This window comes from Scyliorhinus torazame, chromosome 10 (genome assembly GCF_047496885.1).
Source record: "Scyliorhinus torazame isolate Kashiwa2021f chromosome 10, sScyTor2.1, whole genome shotgun sequence".
Taxonomy (NCBI): Eukaryota; Metazoa; Chordata; class Chondrichthyes; order Carcharhiniformes; family Scyliorhinidae; genus Scyliorhinus; species Scyliorhinus torazame.
The window spans coordinates 248,329,738-248,351,123 of NC_092716.1; the positions used below are offsets into that span (position 1 = coordinate 248,329,738).

The following is a 21,386-nucleotide window of genomic DNA, read 5'->3' on the forward strand; positions in this document are numbered from 1 at the left end:
TATTGTACAGGTTGTTGATGAGGCCACATACATAGCACTGAATACAATTTTGGTCTCCCTCCCTGAGAAAAGATATAGTTGCGTTACACGTAGTTCAGAGAAGGTTCACTCGGTTGATTCCTTGATAGAAGGGATTATCTTATGAGGAAAGGTTAGACAGCTTTAGGTGTATCCACTGAAGTTTAGAAGAATGAGAGGTGATCTTATTGAAACATGTAAGTTCCTGAGGGAACTTGACAGCATAGAAACTGAGAGGATGTTTCCCTTATGTGACGGACTAGAACTAGGGGGCACTGTTTAAAAATAAAACGTTTAAGACCGAGATGAGAAATTTTCTCTCCCAAGCGGGTTTTTAATCTGTGGAATTCTCTTCTCCAGAGAGCAGTGGAGCGCTGAATTGTTTTAAAACGGAGTTAGATAGATTCTGTATTGACAAGGGACTCAAAAGTTATGGAAAAAAGACAGGAAAGTAAAATTGAAGCCACAACAGATCAACCTTATCAAATGATGGAGTGGGCTCGAAGGGCCAAAGGCCTATTCCTCCTAATTCATATGTTCGTATGAGTATTTTAGGTGAATAGCATTCAAGTAGAAACCAGATAAGCATTTGAGAAAGAAATGGAAGGATATTTTGGTTTGGGTTTATTGTCCCGTGTACCGAGGTGCAGTGAAAAGTATTGTTCTCCGTACAGACCAGACAGATCGTTCTACACATGGAAAACATAGGACATATGATAAATGCACAATGTAAATACATAGACATCGGGTGAAGCATACAGAATATAGAACTACACCATAGAGAAGATGCGTTGGAGAGAGCAGTCCATAAGAGGGCCATTCAGGAGTCTGGTAACAGCGGGGAAGAAGCTGTTTTTGAATCTATAGGTGCGTGTTCTCAGACTTTTGTATCTCCTGCCCGATGGAAGAGTTTGGAAGAGCGAATAACCTGGGTGGGAGGGATCTTTGATTATGCTGCCCGCATTCCCAAGGCAGCGGGGAGGTGTAGATAGTCAGTGGATGGGAGGTGGTTTCTTGTGATGGACTGGGCTGTGTTCACGACTCTCTGTAGTTACTTGCGGCCTTGGGCTGAGCAATTGCCATACCAGGCTGTGATGCAGCCAGATAGGATGCTTTCAGTGGTGCATCTGGAAAAGTTACGATGAGTCAATGTGGATATGCCGAATTTCCTTAGTTTCCTGAAGAAGTATAGGCGCTGTTGTGCTTTCTTGGTCGTAACGTTGACGTGGGTGGACCAGGACAGATTGCTGGTGATGTGCACACCATCTCCACCTCTGCACCATTGATGCAGACAGGGGTGCCTGTTGGGGGAACGCATGTACCACCTTCTTGGGCACACAATCTTCTACCCACGTACTAACAAAGTCTGTGACGGTGGTGGCATACTCGTTTAGGTTGGCCGTTCTTGAATATGGACCAGTTGAACCATGTTGGTGAGATTAGCTGAGGAGTATTGGGAGGAAGCTTGTATCGAGTATAAACACTGACATGCGCCTACTAAGCCTAAAATGCTGTGTTTTTATATTGTTCATGCTTTGTAATTTGATTTATAGGACCTATCTGTGCTTACATTACCTGCTGTGCCTGCCTGCACAATATTCCATGCGTTTGAAAATAAATTGTATTACGGAAATCATTTGAGATTTAACTAAGGGATATGAAAAAGTATGATATATATGCAATTCACTCGCAAATTTCTTTCCTCTCTCTGTGCTTCCCTTCAGCCAACAAATGAGTCCAGCTTTTCATTTCAATCCAGAGCTAATTTATTGAATTAATACATTACAGCTGTTGAGATTTGCCTCCACTATGGATTGCCTTGTTTCTGTATTCAACTTGTTCTTTTGTCTGATCAAATAGAATCCAGCAAGATTTGTAATTATTGCCATTTTGCTGCGGAATTACATCACTTATAATGATGTGGATCTGATTCTGATGAAGGACTGTTGTTGAGTAAGGATGCTGTTGGTCTTTCCCATGAATAGTCCCTTCTCAGAACACAATTTTGCAGACTGCGCTCAAAATGCAATCAAATGATCAGGATTATAAACCAATGCAATGCTTGATTGGAATATTTGGGTATCATTTCTTTATTTTGATGTACTAGTCATCATGTAATAAAGCATCGGCAGCTAGTCAATGATTATGAAAGATTTAGAGAGTGAAGTAACCAGTGTATCATTTCAATTTCTCATTTGACCCATTTTGCTCACTTGCCAGCGATCGTAATTAATAATAATTTAATAATCTTTATTGTCACAAGTAGGCTTACATTAACACTGCAATGAAGGTACTGTGAAAATCCCCTAGTCGCCACATTCCTGCGCCTGTTTGGGTGCACTGAGGGAGAATTCATAATGTCCAATTCACCTAACAGCACATCTTTCGGGACTTGTGGGAGGAAACCGGAGCACCCGGAGGTAACCCACGCAGACAGGCGGAGAATGTGCAGACACCGCACAGACAGTGACCCAATCGAACCTGGGACCCTGGCGCTGTGAAGCAACAATGCTAACCACTGTGCTACCGGTCATGGGCTGGATATCAGTGATCCACTAGGGATTCACGGAACTTTTAAGACGTTTCAGCTGGGATCCGTACAGAGAAATCCTTTAATTGAGATTAGTTGTCATTCATCCCATGTATTCTTTGCTTCCCAGTCAAGCAATATTTTGATTTTAAAATTCTCATCCTTGTTTCAAATTCCTCCATGGCCTTGCTCCTCCCCATCTCTGAATTCTCTTCCAACCCCGCAACCCTCTGAGATATCTGAACATCGCTAATTCTAACCACTAACCTCCTGCACATCCTGAATTCTATTTTCTCCGCCGTTAGTCACTGCCCTTCTGTTGCCTGGATCCCAAGCTCTGGAATACACTCACTCCACCTCTCTGCCCCTCTACCTCACTTTCCATCTTTAAGACGCTCTGCCAAACTGACCTCTTTGACCAAGCTTTTGGACACCCACCTGCGGTGGATTTCCGCCGCAGGTTGCACGGTTCCCCACGTGGCAGAGAATCGAGCGTCGGGCTAAAAATGGCACCAGCCCTCTTCCAATGTCCAGTCCCCTGCTGGCAGCAGCAGTGAATTACATGCCCCGCACTGGTGGGTGGATGCAAATGGGTAATTTTAACTCATTTTCACCCGATTAGCGGGCTGGAAGCCTGATTCTCCACGTCCCCGTGATACTCCAGCCCTCTCGGCTGGGATTCACGCGGGCGTGGATTGGTGCAAATATTTTTGAGCGTGGCCCTGGACCCCGCGGTGGCTCAAGGGGGTAAATATGTAATGTAGTTCCCCCAAAGCTTGTCCACCTCGGCCCCATCCCCATCAGACACCCCCATCAGCGATTATACACATTGGAGACACCCCCATCAGTGACGTCCATACCAGAGACCGCACACCAAGGAGAGATTGTTGCTAATTTTTAGTTGGTTCAATTGGCTCTGTTTTATAACCTTTGCTCTCGAGTCGCCAGGTATCTTTATGCTACCGCCACGAGGTTCAAGTTCAAGTAATGATCAATAACTCAATACACCAATTAGTAAGATTCAAATCAAAGCACATTTATTATACACAGTAATCGCTACTCATGCATAAATTCGACTTCTAAGCTACTTCTACAACTAACAGGCCTATACTTAGCTTCGGACTGGCCCACCAGGTCAGGGGAACAAATGGCCTTTCGTTCGGGTTCTGAGTCTGCGGGATTCAAAGTTGGTACGGACTGGTAGCTAGGAGCGCCCGTCTCGTAGCTAGCGTTGACTTAAGACTTACTGGATCTTGGCGGCAGCTGAACCGGTCGCTGTCAAGGGTTGGTTCGCGTTGCTGAGTGACCCGGTCGAGAAGGACGATTTGAACTCGGGGGCTTAACTTTATAGTCCCCAGGGGCTTCCCGCCTTTCGGGGAGGACCCTGTACCTGGTTACAAGTGATTGGACTTTGTTCCAATCGCTTGGTTCGCTTTCTCCAATACTGGAGCGGTCCCTGATCGATGGGCGGTCTTGAGGTGTCCGTTAATCTATTTTGTGTTGGCTCCTGCTGGCGCCGAGGAGTCTGGCTTGGCCTTGTTTATCCCAAATGTTTCGATTGTTCCGGGGATCGCTCATTAGTATGTAGATGGCTGCTACATTATTATGCAGATGGCTGCTTGTATCGATGCTGTCTGGGCTTTTGCAGAGTTTAATACACAGGAAACTTGCACCTGCTAGTTTCTGCCTCTGTTTTCTGAATTTCCCTTCAGCCTTTGCTGTTCTCCATTTTACTTCGGGAGTTGGCCAACCCAGGTGGCTACAAAATCCCCCCCATCCCCCCCCCCCCCCAAAAGTCAGCCACGCTTGGCAGCTAAAGAGCAGTACAGGCAGAAACAGTGAAAAATCGCTGCTTTTTCACTTACCAATCCCTTACACCTGCTGCCTCAGACAGAAGTGTTGAAAGCAGTAACTGTTACAGGTGTCCTAGGATTTATAGAAAGCCAAAGCACATCACAATGGTTTAAACCACCTCAGCTCCTTTGATCTACGAGGCTTCTATTCACTTTCAAAGAGAATTGGCTTTTAGTAGGCTGTAATTGCCAGCACAGACCAGGAGCGCGTCGCCTCCGGCAAGAGAACGTAGGGCGGGTTTCTCCGTCCCGCTGCATGGCACGCCGTCGGGCTGCTCCATTTCGCTGGCTGGTCAATGGGGTTTCCCATTGTGGGGCAGCCCCATGCGGTCGGGAAACGTCCGGCTGCCGGCAAAACGGAGAATCCCGACGGCCGAGAATTCAGCCCTTAGCCTCCCGAACGGAGTATCCTGTCCAAATATCTCGTTATGCAGTTAGATTTCATATTTTGTTTTATAATGCTCCTGTGAAGCGCCTTTGGACGTTTCATTATGTTAAAGGCATTGGCCAGAATTCTCCGGCCATTGGGATTCTCTTTTCCTGCCGGCAGCGCACCCCCACCCGGGGGTTTCCCGGCGGCGTAGGGTGGCTTCAACGGGAAATCGCATTGACAAGCGGCGGGAGTAGAGAATCCCACCGCCAGCGAACGGTGCGCCGCCAAGAAACACGCGGCTGGGGGACCGGAATTCCTGCCCACTACGTAAGTGTAAGTTGTCGAAAATATAACAAAAATAATCTGTTTGTTTTGGCCCATTTGCGTCTAATTACTTGCCACAGTATATTTTCTGGATGCTTTCCTTCAAGGGATAAGAAATAATGGTTCAATGAAAAGGGAAATAATATGCTTTTAAACTACATTAGTGGCCAATTTACATGCCATGTACAGAAGAAAAGCCTTCACCCATATAGCGTGAAACTGTTGTAACATCATACCCTATCATTGCAAAATCTGCAAGTTGTTATTTTTCCACATTGCTGGCAACAAATATAATTCTGATGCGTCGCTGCTCGAGGTTGATTAAGTATGTATGATTGCTTTTTATGTATTAAGGCAGATTATGTCTTAACAAAATTAGGTTTCGTTATAAATTCACTTGAAAGAAGAGACACATTTAGAAACAATTGTGAGTACACTGAGCACAAATTAATTATGAATGGTGTGCGTACCGGTAGTGATCTGCAATACAATATCATCCATTCAACCAGCCAAAAATGCATCATGGTTTATTTTTGTTTTGATGCATCTGTGAACAAACTAAATAGAAAATATTGTTTCTGTTGCTTTGAAGAGAGAAGTATTTAGCCATAATTTAAACATGTTGCGACTTGCAATTATCCTTCAAACCTGACTACAACTAATACGTTCTGGTTTGTGCCACTATTCCCAGACATCAGTGTTGTATTGAATGTCTTCATGCTTCAGTTGTTTAACGAAAGCTGAACTCTCATTTCAGGACATAGTCCATGAATCATGCACTTACAGGGGTTTCTGAAATCCAGATTTGTCATAATGTTTACCTATTCAGAAATCATAAACAGTGAAAATTAACAAAGGCTTGCTTTAATAATACCGTTTTTAAAAAAAAGTATTTGAAAAGTCATTTACATAAATTTGTCCACATTTATCATGTAAAGTGTCTACGTGAGCCTGTTGCTTTGCAATTATACCCTCATATCTCATAGCTCCTCAGCCTGAATTACATTGTCCTGTTACAATTTGTCTCCAATGTCATGCTTCACCTAAAGACCACACTTGGTTTGGTTCCCTGCGTGCAACACCGTGGGCGACTGTTAATAACATCAACAGTAACTTGTGTTTACATAGCGCCTACAGAAAAACATCTCAATATATTTTACAGAAGCATTATCAGATAAAAATAGACACCAAGGCAAGGGAAAATATTTTTTGTTAAAGAGGTGCGGTTTAATAGAGTCTGAAAGGAGGAGAGTAATAGAGACACAGAGGGAATTCCAGAGTGCGGGCCGAAATGGCTTACTGGTGGCAAGATGCAGGGGACCACAGTCAGAGGAATTTGGGCAAAGAGGGGTTTGTACGATTCTGGAAGCTTTCAGATATAGGGTTGGCACAGTGGTTAGCACTGCTGCCCCACCGGGTTCAATTCTAGCCTCGGGTGACTGTGTGTGTGTAAGTTCTCCCCATGTCTGCGTGGGTTTAGTCCGTGTCCTCCGGTTTATGCTTCCCCGTCAGAACGGTGTTGAAAGAATTATGACCGATTTTAAAAAAGGCTATTTTGGATGCATAGGAATTGGTTCCTGAAGCATATCGGCAAATGTTCAGGAATTTAAGGAGACAAGCGGTGTGGTGTTGGGTGCTCTGAGGTACAGACGAACCAACACGGTTGCGATTGGTACAACGCAGTTTTATTCCAACTAGTTATTTACACATCGGTCTTGGTACTCAGCACGTGGTGACTGTGTGAGTGTCTTGTTAATGAGGTCCTGGCCTTGTCCTGTCTCCAGATGGACTGGCCAGCAGGTGTTGTGTGTCTTGTCTTATACTGTGTCTGCTCTTGTCTGTGATTGGCTGTCGTGTTATGTGTGCTAATTGGTCTGTTGGTCTGTCTATCATGATGTGTGTGTTGTGATGTGTGTTTGAATATCATGACAAGCGGGACAGACTTATGCAGAATTTGAAAGGGTTAAGCAGAGCAATGTTGATAGGTGGGTCCGAGCATTGGGAGTTGAAACTACCTATGAGGCTTTAAGAGAGCTCATTCTCTAAAAGGAATTTAAGAATTCCCTACCTTCCAGAATAATAATAATCTTTATTGTCACAAATAGGCAAAGCCCCTAGTCGCCACATTCCAGCGCCTGTTCGGGTACACAGAGGGAGAATTCAGAATGTCCAATTCACCTAACAGCACGTTTTTCGGGACTTGTGGGAGGAAACCGGAGCACCCGGAGGAAACCCACGCACACACGGGGAGAACGTGCAGACTCCACACAGACAGTGACCCAAGCCAGGAATCGAACCCGGGCCCCTGCCGCTGTGAAGCAACAGTGCTAACCACTGTCATGTCGAAGATCAGAGGGTGAAGTCTGGTAGGCAGGCAGCAATTATGGCTGACGATTATAAGCTAATCCATAAATTAAAACCTGTGTTTCATCGTCCCCATACCTTTTGAAAAGGATAGGAATTGGAAGAGTGACAGGAAGGCAGGTAGCCAAAGTAAGGAATGGATTGGCTGGATAAAAACAAATTACTGCGGATGCTGGAATCTGAAACCAAGGAGGAAATGATAGAAAATCACAGCAGGTCAGGCAGCATCTGTGGGGAGAGAAAAGAGCTGACGTTTCGAGTCCAGATTGCAATAAAATATATTGTGGATGGATTTTCACATAAAATATAATTCCCTTACTATCGTAAGAAGACGATGTTTTAAATGAAATTCTCCTGGGACGGGTAAAGCTGTTTAAAAGGAGCTGTTTGATTGGAATTTTAGCTACTGTCTGAGTGATTCTAAAATAGTCAATGCACATATTTGTATTAGAGGTGCTTTGTGCTTCCAAGTATATGTGGAGAACAAATTTAAGTTGAATTGACTGGGTTTTATTGAATTAAATGTTCAGAAGTTTTCAGTGACATTTTACTTACAGCCTGATCTTGGGATGCTTTTTCTACATTAAAGGTGCTCTGTAAATGCAACTGTTGTTAAGATAAAAACTGATCAGTCTTTATAGTTTTCATGTAACTGATGGCCAGTCTAAATATATTTTGTGAAGGAAGTAACTAGTCAAGTTATAGAGCCAATTAAGCCTAGAAATGTCCACTGGTGATACAAATTAGTGTTCACTAATTATTCTGCCATTTCCGTCAACTCCATCATAATGTCACCACCAAACACATCTTCCACTCCCCTGTCAGCATTCTGAAGGGATTGTTCCTTCCACAGCACCTTGGTCCACTCCTCTATCACCCCCAACACCTCATCCCCTTTCCACACCATCATCCCATCCTATGAACAATAGCAGGTATTGCAGCTACCCCTTTTCCCCCCCTCACAATCCCAAGGCCCCAAACATTCCTTCCAGCTGAAGCAGTGATTTGCTGTATGTTTTCAGTTTAGTCTGCTGTAGTCACACTCTCAGTGCGGCCTCTTGCACAGCGAGGAGACCGAAGGCAGACAGGGTGGCTTCTTCGCGGAACACCTTTACTCAGTCCGTAAACATGTCTCCGACCTTCCAGTCACTCACCATTTTGATTCGCCATGTTGCTCTCTTACTCACATTTCTGTCCTCAGCCTGCGATAATTCTCCAGTTAATCCCAACAGAAGCTTGAAGAACAGCAGCTCATCTTCCAATTCGATAATTTACAGCCTTCTGGCCTCAGCATTGAGCTCAATAACATCAGACAAGGAGCTCTGTCCTCCATTTTGATTTTTTTTCCCCCCAAGTGCCAGGCTATATCTTGGTCTCATATTTTTGCTTTCAGACCAACAACGACCTTTATTTTGCTGTTCACCCCCACTCTGGAAAAATCCTTAGTTTCTTTTATACAATCATTGCCAATCCCTTTGCCTTCTGTGCCATGACATCTTTTGTCATTTAATCACCCTCACCCTCAAATCTGTCCCTCACCTCTTTTGCTCCACCTGACTCTCCCCACTTTTTCAACTGCATAAAACCACCCTTCAGCCCTGAAGGAGTCTGGATTAATGATATGCAGACCAGTTCAAATCCTACCTTGGCTTCTAGAGAATTTAAATGCAGTTAATTAAATCACCTGGAATTAAAACCTGGCACCTGTAATGATGACCATGGGGTGGGGGGGGGGGGGGGGGGGATTTTCCGCTTCTGTTTTTTGTGGGGTGGGAAAGGGGGAGAATTGGCAGCAGACCATCCTGTGGGAGTCCAAAAGCGTGTCTTAAGCCATGTGGCGATTGTCCTCCTCCCTCACCAAGGACGTAATGGGTAAGCCGACGTTGAACGTCAGGTGCCCCATTTGAATATATTTAAATATCATCATCAGGCCTTTACGTCTGATAGTTCCCCGACTTATGTAAGTGGGTGTTCCATGTGGGGGTGCTTCCGTGTCCGTGGAGGGGACGTCCGTGGTGGGGGAGTTTGTGGGGCGGGGGTAGTTGTGTGGTGGTCGGGAGTGGGGGGGGAGGAGGGATTTCCGTGGTGGAGGGGTTTCTATTTGTATTTTTTACAATCAGAGCCGGCCCCGCCAGAGTGATGTCATTAAACTTGCTGCTTTACTCGAGTGCCTAAAAGCACAGCGGAGGAAGCTGCTCTTGGGGCCTGCGGCTCCGGCCCAGTTTATCCCACCTGCTGTGCCCTTGGGCAAAAAACATGAGAAAATGCTGCCCCATGAAACGAGATGTTTCTGAGTTAAAAACCCACCTGGTTCACCGATGCTCTTTTGGGTGAGGAAATATGCCACCCTTACCCGCTTTGCCTCCAGACCCACAGCAATTTTTAACCACCCTCTGAAACAGCCCATCAAGCCCTTCATTTGTGCTCAAGAAGGCAGCTCACCATCTCCTCCTCAAGGGCAAATAAAGCTGGTAAATAAATGCTGTGAGCTCCACATCCTGTGATGGAATAAAAGAAAATCCACAGCGGCAGTTTTAGTCACCCCGCTCTGAATTTGCAGGTTGAGCTTTTGACTGGGAAGAGACATGGACAAATCAAATCACCCGGTGTGCCATTTACTTTGTAAGATCCTTTTATATTTTTTAAGGAAGATGATTCCCTGGACGACTATGGGGAGCATTTTCTGACCCTGCCGTGGTGGGTTATCCCACGGCAGATGTAATGGGCTTTGAAATCCACTTTGACCTTGGCGGGGCTGGAAGATCATGCCAGTGGGAGGGGCTGGAAAATCCCAACTTTTGGTTACATTTGAAAGTGTTATAAACAGTTTCATTCGGCATTTGCTGTCACCTTTGAACAACTTTTTCCTCGACTTGCTCTCCTCACTTAATTTGATAAAGTAATCAACGGTGCCAAAACCATTGCTTTTTGATTGACTCTTTTATGGTTAACTTTAATGTGGAGCAATGTACAATCCTTTGCCCCCCCCCCAACCACCGTTTCACTGAATAGGGTGACTTATAAAGGGCCATTTAACCTTACCTACAGCCGGGTAGTCGATTGAATTTGGCCGGAGACTCACCCAGTAACACCTGCTCTGTGGGAGTCCAAAAACGTGTCTTAAGCCATGTGGCGGTTGTCCTCCTCCCTCACCAAGGACGTAATGGGTAAGCCGACGTTGAACGTCAGGTGCCCCATTTGAATATATTTAAATATCAACATCAGTACTTTACGTCTGATAGTTCACCCTGCTCTGTTCCTGCTTTCTTCTATTTTAATCTGCTTTACTGATGTAAGGGCAAAACCCATCTCGAACCAGGAGGGTCGCTAAATATGTGCATCGGTGTGTGAATATACCATTGGGCCTGCAGTTTGAGTTGGTGATATGAGTCGGAAGCCTTTCCCGCCAAGTGAAGCTAGGTCAGAGGAGGAAACAAGGCCAGAGGAGGTCAAATTTGATGAGTTGTTCGTCCTTTTTTTTTCACTTTTTCTCTGGGCGAGATCCAGATCTGCATATTTAAATGAGCCACTCAGCTCATTTAAATACCTGGGCAGCGGATTCACCCTGCGAGATCTCTGAGTTCACACAAATGTGAATCAGGCGTGACAGAACCTCGGGGGCAGGGGTGGGGGGTTCTCGCTGGCCATTAGAGACTCCCTGGGTGGTCGGGGACAGGTCAGGGTAGCACCCCGACACCCCGTCTGGCACCTGGGCATCTTGGCACTGCCAGGCTGGCACCGTGTAAGTGCCATTGGGGAAGCCCGATTGTCTGCCAGGCTGATTATTAAAAATGGGAGGAGGGGGGAGATCGAGGCTATTGATCAATTTGGCATCCTGATCTGTGAGGAACCGCACCTGCTGATTCACGCGCAAAGCCTGTGAGAGTGTTTATTTCTGAGGATTTGTATGACATTGTGTTGTGTATTTACCCACTAAGCCACAAAGGAGCACCGAAAAGAGTGCTTTTTTTTTTGCAAAAAAAAAAAAGTTTTGAAATGTTTTGATGTGAAATGACCATTAACATATTCAGTCAGAGGGTAGAGTTCACTGATCTTCTTCATTCATGCAAACCGGAAAACATTTTCAAAGTTCCTTTACTTAAAAATTCCACAAAAGCATTGGCCATGGAATGACTCAGATAGCTTGCCCTGGGATCAACGATCTTCTCTGATGCTAGAATCATAGAATTTACAGTGCAGAAGGAAGCCATTCGGCCCATCGATTCTGCACCAGCCCTTACAAAGAGCACCCTACTGAAGCCCACGTATCTACTCTATCCCCGTAACTCAGTAAATCCCACTTAACATGTTTTGGACATTAAGGGCAATTTAGCGTGGCCGATCCACCTAACCCGCACATCTTTGGACTGGGAGGAAACCGGAGCACCCGGAGGAAACCCATGCACACACGGGGAGGATGTGCAGACTCCGCACAGACAGTGACCCAAGCCTGGAATCGAACCTGGGACCATGGAGCTGTGAAGCAACTGTGCTAACCTCTATGCTACCGTACTGTGGGTGTGCAGTCAAAATAATACATGAGGACAAGGGGGCTCTGCACCCCTCTGTTATTAAAAAAAAAATACCAGACCAGCTGGTCTAAACTAAACTGGAAATCAGTATAACCAGCAGAGGTAACTCTCTACATCTGTGGTCAAAACATCCATGTTTCAGCCTCCGTACCAGCCTCCCCAAACAGGCACCGGAATGTGGCGACTAGGGGCTTTTCACAGTAACTTCATTGAAGCCTACTCGTGACAATAAGCGATTTTCATTTCATTTCATTTCATGATGTTTTGTGGAAATCCCAAATTGTTTCTCAACGGGGTTTGAACTAATATTTTTCTCACCTGGGAGGAAGTAGAAAGTGTGCCCTTCGCTGGTTGAAGCTGTTTACTAATTTAAAGCTGTGGCCATCCTGCTGATGCCCTCTCTTGCAAATAGCTCCCATCTACACATGGCCATTCTGTACAATTAAACAAATACACATATATGCGGAAATATGTATTTTCAACAGAATGTCATTTTTAGTTTCCAGTGTGTCCCAGCAATGAGACACTGCGTCTTTGAAAGGGTTTCATTTACTCTTAATTTATTTGACATGTTTTTGCTATTTCCAGATATTTTTAGATATGACATTTGGAGCTGGAGGCCACACAAAGATGATCCTTTCCCAAGCTCCTGACATCTCGGTGTTCGCCTTAGACAGAGATCCAGTGGCATATGAAATTGCTGAACAGGTTTCCCAGGAATATCAGTAAGTAACTTGTTTTCCATTAAAAGGTTTAAGAATTATGGACCATATTTTCCAATGGTGATCCTGAATGTTTACAACGTTGCGAAGATTTTTTTTAAATGCAGGACTACTTGCTCCTTGCTGGACAATGATTAAACTTTGCCTCGTAATTTGAAGTGTCAAGCATGAGAGAGAATTAGCAAAACTGTGATAATTTACAATGCTACCTAAGCTTGCAGGACCAGTGGCTTTGAATCTTACAATTTGTATTAATTTTATTAATATTAAGATCAATTTTAGGTTCTAATGATGTCTTTCGCAGACAGAATTACTTTAATACTTTGCCAACTAATTGAAACAAGTGGAATTTTCCTCTTTTTTTTGACTAAGTGTCAGGCGGGAAAAGTGGTGCGTAGCCCGCTGACTCCATTCCCAGTTTCTCCCATTATATTTTTTGACAGTCGGTCAAGGAAAAGAGCCCACCCTGCCAGCACCGTCAGTCTACAATAGATCAGGGTGCCCCTTTTAAGAGTGCCCCAATCTCCACAAAATATAAATAAGAGAGAGGTACCACCCATGGCCACTGGAATTCCCTCCCCCCATGCACACGCAACACCTCCCCTAGGGAATCACCCCTCACAGACATGGGGAACCCCCTCCCCCACATGTACACGGCACCCCTCCCTCACCCTCACCCTGCGGTCATGCGTAGCACACTCCACTCCACTTAGGGAATTTACCCCCCCCCTGCAAAGCCAAAGGACCTCCATATTGGAAGCTCTCTCCACCTCTCCAACACTATCCCTGCAGGGGGCACTGCCCACGCTTGACCCCGCTAGAGGCTGTACTTGCGTGTGGGCCCCCAGTGGGTTCCCTTCACCTTTGTCAAGAGCTGTTGTAAACCCAGCCGTTATGATGTCACATTGGCGCATGGAGAAAATCCAAACATGGGGGGTATAATAGAGCGTGGAAGCCCACTAATGATATTAAAATGTATAGTAAGAAGTCTTACAAAACCAGGTTAAAGTCCAACAGGTTTGTTTCGAATCACTAGCTTTTCGGAGCACTGCTCCTTCCTTAGATTCACCTGAGGAAGGAGCAGTCCTCCGAAAGCTAGTGATTCGAAACAAGCCTGTTGGACTTTGACCTGGTGTTGTGAGACTTCTTCTTGTGCTCACCCCAGTCCAACGCCGACATCTCCACATCATTAAAATGTATGGTAATGGGATTCCCCATCTTTCATGGCAAGAACCCCATTACATCATTGGTGGAGGGCGGGAACAATCAGAACAGGGAATCCCGATGGCTTAAATGCCATTTGGGAACTCTTGTTGGATTCTCTGCACCCCCCCCGCCCCACAAGCCATTCCTGCCGCTGAAAACAGGCAACTCCTATTCTTTCTAAGAAGCACTTGAGAACAAAGAGTTAGCCTGTAAAAAAAAAAAAAAAAAAAAATTGGTTAGGAAAGCACCTGCTCCCTTGAATTAATGGATACCTGCAGAGCTATAGAAATCAACAATCCAAATTTCCCCTTTGAAACTCCTTCGGCCTATTGTCATGGATGTAGGACATTTTTGTGTTATCTTTTGTTGTAGTAATCATATTAAAACCCCTGGGTCAAATAGATAAAGGCAGTATATCTACTAATGCTGTAATTAAGGTATCGTAAAAATGAGATCATTATTGATTTTAACTATTTACTGATAAGCAAGGATTTTCAGGTAGTTCCTGAAAGGATCTCTTTCCAAAGGTCTGCACAAAGAACAGCCTGATTACTAACTTTATTTATGAGCCGAGTTTGAACTGTATTCAATTGCTTTGTTGGAATATATTGTAAGGTCCTTCCTGTTTATTCACTTATTTCTCCTTTTATTTCCGTCATCATATTTTATCCATGGGTGATTAATGGACATGTATCTTTAAGTCACACAGCAGCGAGAATGAGGAATTCGGAAGTTACAGGAGAGAGGACTCTGTTAGTCTCTGCTAATTTGAACAGGAGCTTCAGACTTTTCAGCACCAGAGTGAGAGATGGGACTCCGTTTGATTGATTGTCTGGGGGTCAATGAATTGGCCCAAAAGGCTATACTCTGCCTGGCAGCAGGTGGTGATTGGATCCTCTCCCAGTGGAATGATCTCACCAAAGAGCTCAGTTTAGCTCCTGGAAGCACAGGGATGAGGACTCTTTCCCTCTTCTCCGTGTTTTCTTGTGAGTGCTGTATTTCTGGAAGTGCAAAGAACCTGAATGAATGAATCTACACGAAAACCATTGCAGACTGCAAACAAAGACCAGGACACACTCTCTCCTCTTGCTCCCGACCTATGTGTGTGTCTCTCTCATTCTCGCTCTCCCTCCCTCTCCAGAAAGGCTGTGTGTGCTGTACGTCTGAAACTACAGAGGTCTGAATGAATCTACAGTAAAGCCTAGGACTGAAAGTAGAGTTTGAAGAGGAGTAAAGTGCTGGTAATAACCATCTGAAACAAAGGGTGCGATTTAATCCTAAAAAAAAATCAGACTCCGTTCTGGGTGGGATTAGCACAAGTGCTGGGAACAACCCCACTATCCAAATCCACTTTGTTGCTGTTGCGGCCCCGCCAAGGCTGCAGTTAGCGACATTTCCTGCACTGAGGAGCTCCGACAAGTGGAACTCGACAGGACCCCAGGCCCTCCCAATCCACCTCACACGATCAGGACACCCCCAGGCCAATCCCCAAAGCGGGCAAAATTCCAGCCTGGCACCTTGGCAGCCCCTGACAGCCTGGCAGTGCCCCTGACAGCCAGGCACTCCCAAGGTGCAAAGCTGGAAGTGCCTGGGTGGCACCAGCAATGTTAGGCTACCACCCTGCCCAAAGGCCGAACACTCGGGGACCTCTGATTGCCCTGGGAGACCCCCCCCCCCAAGTGCTGTTCAGCCTGGTACCTGTTTGTGAGGACCAGTGCTGAACGGCACCCGGCTGGGGTGTCCTCGGTGAGGCCAGTAGATGCCGGGTGGCCATTTGATCCTGCGTGGATATAGTCAAGTGGGCTTTTGGGCGGGATCCGGATTGCGAAGTCTCACGAGATCTGGTTAGATCTCATGAGGCTTAACGACCGTCGGCAATTCTGGAGGAGGCGTCTCCCAGGATCTACCGACTGCATCCCATCCCGAGTCCAGCAGGACACAGCCGGTAAATAGCACCCAACGACTCTTTTTCTCTTTTATTTACGTTTTACTTTTTACCCCTTTCTTCCCCTCTATGTTTGTCTGTCTTGTGTGAGCGTGTAGAGAGTGGGGAACAAATTAAAGTGAGGAATTAGGAATTGAAAAATAGTTTACCAGTTGTATTTGCTGCATATTTCGTTACAGTTCTTGTTATTAATGAAAGGTGATTGTGTTTACATTTACAAACTTGGTGACTGTAATTATTGGGCAGCCAAAGGCCCAAGACTTCGGATAGCATTCAGCTTGATTGTGAGAAATATCAGTGTTAAACTTCAGGAAGGCGAATTACGAAGATATGAGGATCAAAGTGGACAGGTCATTATAGACGAGGGGCTGGTTTAGCACAGGGCTAAATCACTGGCTTTGAAAGCAGACCAACGCAGGCCAGCAGCACGGTTCAATTCCTGTACCAGCCTCCCCGAATAGGTGCCGGAATGTGGCGACTAGGGGCTTTTCACAGTAACTTCAATTGAGGCCTACTTGTGACAATAAGCGATTTTCATTTCATTTTCATTAGATTAGTAGGTAAGACAATAGATGAGCAGTAGCAAACATATAGAATCTTAGAATTTACAGTGCAGAAGAAGGTCATTCGGCCCATCAAGCCTGCACCAGCCCTTGTAAAAAGAACCCCACCCAAGCCTACGCCTCCACCCCATCCCCGTAACCCAGCAACCCCACTTAATATTTTTGGACACTTAAGGGCAATTTAGCATGGCCAATCCACCTAATCTGCACATCTTTGGACTGTGGGAGAAAACCGGAGCACCTGGAGGAAACCCACGCACACACGGGGAGAACGTGCAGACTCCGCACAGACAGTAACCCAAGCCGTGAATCGAACCTGGGACCCTGGAGCTGTGAAGCAACAGTGCTAACCACTGTGCTACCGTGCCGCCATTTCAGGAGATAATTCATAAATTCCAGAGTGGAGGGAAGACTAAGGGGAGGAAGAACCCACTTTTACGATTCCAGTCAACGTTGTAACTGGGCGGGAAGATCCTGGAATGGAACCCTGGCTCAAAAGACCGTAACTTTTTACTTTTTTTAATATAATGTGGATGAACAGAGTCACAGGACCGCCAATTAGTTTTAACAACAATAAGAAAAAATACATTTATTACACATGAAAAGTTGGATTATTATACAATACTCCCTTACTTCCCCCTTAGTGTAAAAATACACATCGATTTAAAGATTAACATGAATTACAAAGTACATCTTAAACTACAATGATCTCATTAACACAAAAAGTCCCTTTAAGCACACATGATGACTGTGGTCAAATACACGCACACCCAAGCTCGTGTCTGTGGATTTCTTCTCAGAGTTCCCCCAGATGATTGTCATGTGAGAGATTCCAAACACCACTCCCAAAGGCGCACTTTAACATCTTCTCTAATAATTGTTCTTTCCCTCAGCTGTTGCATTCCACAATCCAGACCAGGTTTTCCAAATTTTTAAACCAAGCTTCTGCTCCATTTCTATCAGTGAATCCAATCCAGGCTTTTGCAACTACCCCTTCTAGGATTTCCTTTGTCTTAACTGCTTTTACACAAACTCTGTGATCCAGCCACTGATTTCCACAGTTATTTCAACTCACATTCCACAGGCTGTAGTAAAATCTCACAAACATGAAAATCACTTTTGATATCTTTCTGGCATCTCAGCCTTCCTCTCAGCTCGGTCTGTCTTTACTGAACAGTGCTCTGTTCTAGTACCTTTAACCTCAGACTCCTTGGAAAACCTTTCCTAATTTCCCTAGTTTCTTTAACCAGCTGTGCTTCAAATCTCTGCACTTGTTTCCTTAATCATTACTCCATGGTATGGCTTTTCTTCTCGCAAAGCTGAGAGATGTTCCCTCTCTAGCCTTCTAACCCAACTGCTTCTTTCTCACTACCTATCTTCAACTACGATCAAATTAGCTAAACTAAAACTTAACAGCTTCTCTACCTTACAAGGCCCTAGTTGCTAAGCAACCTCTGATGGTTTATTTATTTTTCACACCTGATTTTTTTTGCACCTCAGGATCTTAAAGCAAGTAGCTACAGAGATCATGGATGCACTGGTAGTTATTTTTTTAAAATCCTTAGATTCTGGAACTAAGGCAAAGGATTGGAAAACTGCCAATGAGTTACCCTTGTTCAAAAATGGAAGGAGGTAAATGCAGGAAAGTACAGGCTAGTTAGTCTAACTTCAGATACTGGGAAAATATTAGAATTGATTATTAAGGAGAGAATAGCAGTGCATTTGGAAAATTATAATCTGATCAAGCAGAGTCAACCTGGTTTCATGAAGGGGAAATTATATCTGACAAATTTACTAGAGTTCTTTGAGAATTTATCAGCCAGAGTAGATAGAGGGGAACCTGTTGATGTTGTGTATTTGGATTTTCAAAAGGCATTTGATAAGGTGCCACACAAAAGGCTACTATCCAAGATAGGATCTTATGATGTTGGAGGTAACACTCTGGCATTAATAGAGGATTGGTTAACTGACATGAAGCAGCGAGTAGTGATCCGGGGGTCTTTCTCAGATTGGGGGACAGTAACCAGTGAAGTGCTACAGGGATTCTTCACAATATATATTAATGATTTGGAGGAAGAAATAGAGTGTACTGTGACCACATTTGTAGGTGATGCAAAGGTGGAAGTGAACGCAGGTTTTAAGGAGGATATAAGTAGTTAATAGGGAAATATTGACAGGTTAAGGGGGTGGGCAGAAAATTAGCAAATGGAGCTTAGTGTGGGAAGATGTGAGATTGCTCATTTTGGAAGAAAGAACAAGAAGGCAAGTCATTATTTAAATAGAGCGAGACTGCAGAAAACTGTTGCACAAAGGACGTGGGGTTCCTTGTTCATAAAACCCAGAAAGCTAGCATTCAGGCAGAAGGGAATAGGGAAGGTTGGCTTTTATTTCAAGGGGGGTGGAGTATACAAGTAAAGAGGTGTTGCTGCAACTGTACAATCTTCTACTCCCTAGAATTCAGAAGAATGAGAGGTGATACGATTGAGGGGTTGGGCAGGGTAAATGTTGGGACAATGTTTCCACTCTTTGGAGAGTGTGGGACCAGTGAGCAGACTCGCTGAATAAAGGGGTGCTGCACATTTTAAGTCAAATTTGTGGAGGAATTCCTTCTCTCAAAGAATGGCGAATCTTTGGAATTCTTTGCCCCAAGAAGCTGTGGAGGCCGAGTCCTTGAAAGTTTTTAAGGCTGAGGTTGATAGGTTTTAGGGTTATGGAGAGAAGGCGGGGAAAGTGGACTTGGGGAGTTTTAGACCAGCCATAATCTTATTAAATGGCAGAACAGGCTCGAAGGGCTGAATGGCCTTCTCCTGTTCCTATTTATTATGGGTAGCACAGTGGTTAGCGCTGTTGCTTCACAGTGCCAGGGACCCGGGTCACTGTCTGTGCGGAGTCTGCACGTTCTCCCCGTGTCTGCGTGGGTTTCCTTCGGGTGCTCCGGTTTCCTCCCACAAGTCCCTAAAGACATGCTTGTTAAGTGAATTGGACATTCTGAATTCTCCCTCAGCGTACCCGAATGTGGCGACTAGGGGCTTTTCACAGTAACTTCATTGCAGTGTTAATGTAAGCCTACTTGTGACACTAATAAAGATTATTATTATTCTGGTTTCATGGCCTTGCGTCATAGATATAGATAAGCTGTAGGACACAAATGTTTGAAGAATGGTGCCATTTCTCACTACTCCACGTCTGTGTTTAAAATATTGAATATTTTGTAATACAGATCTAATAGCTGAAATAACTTATGGCTAAGGTGCCACAAGGGAAAGTAGCAGAAAAACTGGCGGTCACCTTTTTTTGGTACAATATTCTTTGAATAGGCATTGTATGGTCAACAGACCTTTAAAATTTCTTCCAATGGGAATGTTGCACCACGTTATTTTTGTTTTGGGTACTGAAAAAGATTGAGTAAACCTTCTTTCTACTTCATCTACTCTTAGTTAATGGTTCAAATGCATTGTATGCACTTAAATCATCAGACTCTGTGTGCAGAATGCACTCTTTTGGTCCACAGGGAGTTTTACTGAACAATGCTTGGATGCTATTCTAAGCTGCAGTCAGCACAGGGTCACTCTATTCTATAAAGGAAGCAATAAGATTCATTCTCACCTGGGTTAGGTCTAATACAGACATTCCCATGAGTGTCATGTATGCCTTCCAATCACATTTTGGAAAAATAATGCAAGGTCAGTTGTGAAATTGCTGGTCTTTTTTTTTTTCAATCTTATGAGTCACAATAAATACGTAAGATATAAGGGCATCAGGAGCATTTGTATGAAATACTGGAAAGTAGTAAAAAAAACCTCAAGTCGCCATACAACTGTTATCATCAGCTTTGTCAGAATGATGGAATCTGCAAATCATTGATAAAATACTCCGAGTCTACAGTGGAAGCTAACTGCCAGAATATCTTTACTGTTCCTGCTGTGTCTATTACCTAAATGCATTTCTATTACAATCTTGATTTAATCAACAATATTAAGGTAAATGAATGATATACTAATGCAGTCACATTGAAGTAAATACATAAAATGCTGCTTGAATAGTTATAAAACTTTAGGTTTAATTTTTTTTTCTTCTCGATAATTACGTCTGCTTAATGATTCATCCAAAATAACATTTCATCCAGCACTTCCAGCGTTGTAGGTCTCCCTCATTCACTTCCAAGTTGCACATACTCTGACTGATACGATTTTCCTCCTGATCTACCCCTCAGTTCTACTGACTCTCTCAACGGCCTGTGTTTTACAGTACTTCTGCATTCGCCCCCAAGTCGTTGAAGACGGTGCCTGCAATCTTCCTGTGCGCAGCAGGCCTTAAATTTAAAAAAAAAAGATGCAAATGCTGAGTACATCAGTAGAAGAGCACGCAAGAACAGCACAGGGCTATGTTAGAATTGAAAAAGTGAAGAAATGTGATGCTGAGTATGGGGGCAGTGGATGACGATGGGGTTAGGGTGGGTGACAGGAAACCTGGAGGTAATGTGAAGCAGTAAAACTGAGAGAGTAAGGCAGACACAACAAAAGGAAACGTTTATCGTAACTAAAAAGAGGGAAAGAGAGAGATTACAAATTGAAGACTGGAGTGACAAAGATTTAATGGGAAGGGGGAAGATAGTTTGTGAAGATATATCATTTATTTTGGCTATGAGCGTGATAGAAGATCAGCTGTAATGTATGTTGCCTGCTTCTAAGTAAAAGACTCCTGTTAGAAAGTAGCATATCCATGTCCCCTGACATTCATCAGTACCTCCGGAATACTACTGGTATATTTTATATGAAAATATTATGTCCTAACCAGTGGGATTAAACAGGATGTACGCAGGTACTGGAAGTTTCTATGGGGCGGAATTCTCCCATCCATCCTGCAGTGGGGTTGGGGTGGGCCAACGCGGTGAATCCATCAGGAGCCAAAAAGTCAGAATCCCGTCGGCAGGTTAATAGCGGGTCGCTCTTCCTG

The 21,386-nt window shown here is 44.4% G+C and overlaps 1 protein-coding gene across 3 annotated transcripts in view; it reads left to right on the forward strand.

Moving 5' to 3' along the window:
- Nucleotides 1–21,386, forward strand: part of mettl15 (methyltransferase 15, mitochondrial 12S rRNA N4-cytidine) — a 151,183-nt gene that overhangs the window by 72,503 nt on the left and 57,294 nt on the right. For all 3 annotated transcript variants that reach the window (XM_072466657.1, XM_072466658.1, XM_072466659.1), the window contains one exon: nucleotides 12,583–12,719. In XM_072466657.1, coding sequence (XP_072322758.1) covers nucleotides 12,583–12,719 — 137 coding nt within the window. The remainder of the gene's footprint in view (nucleotides 1–12,582; nucleotides 12,720–21,386) is intronic.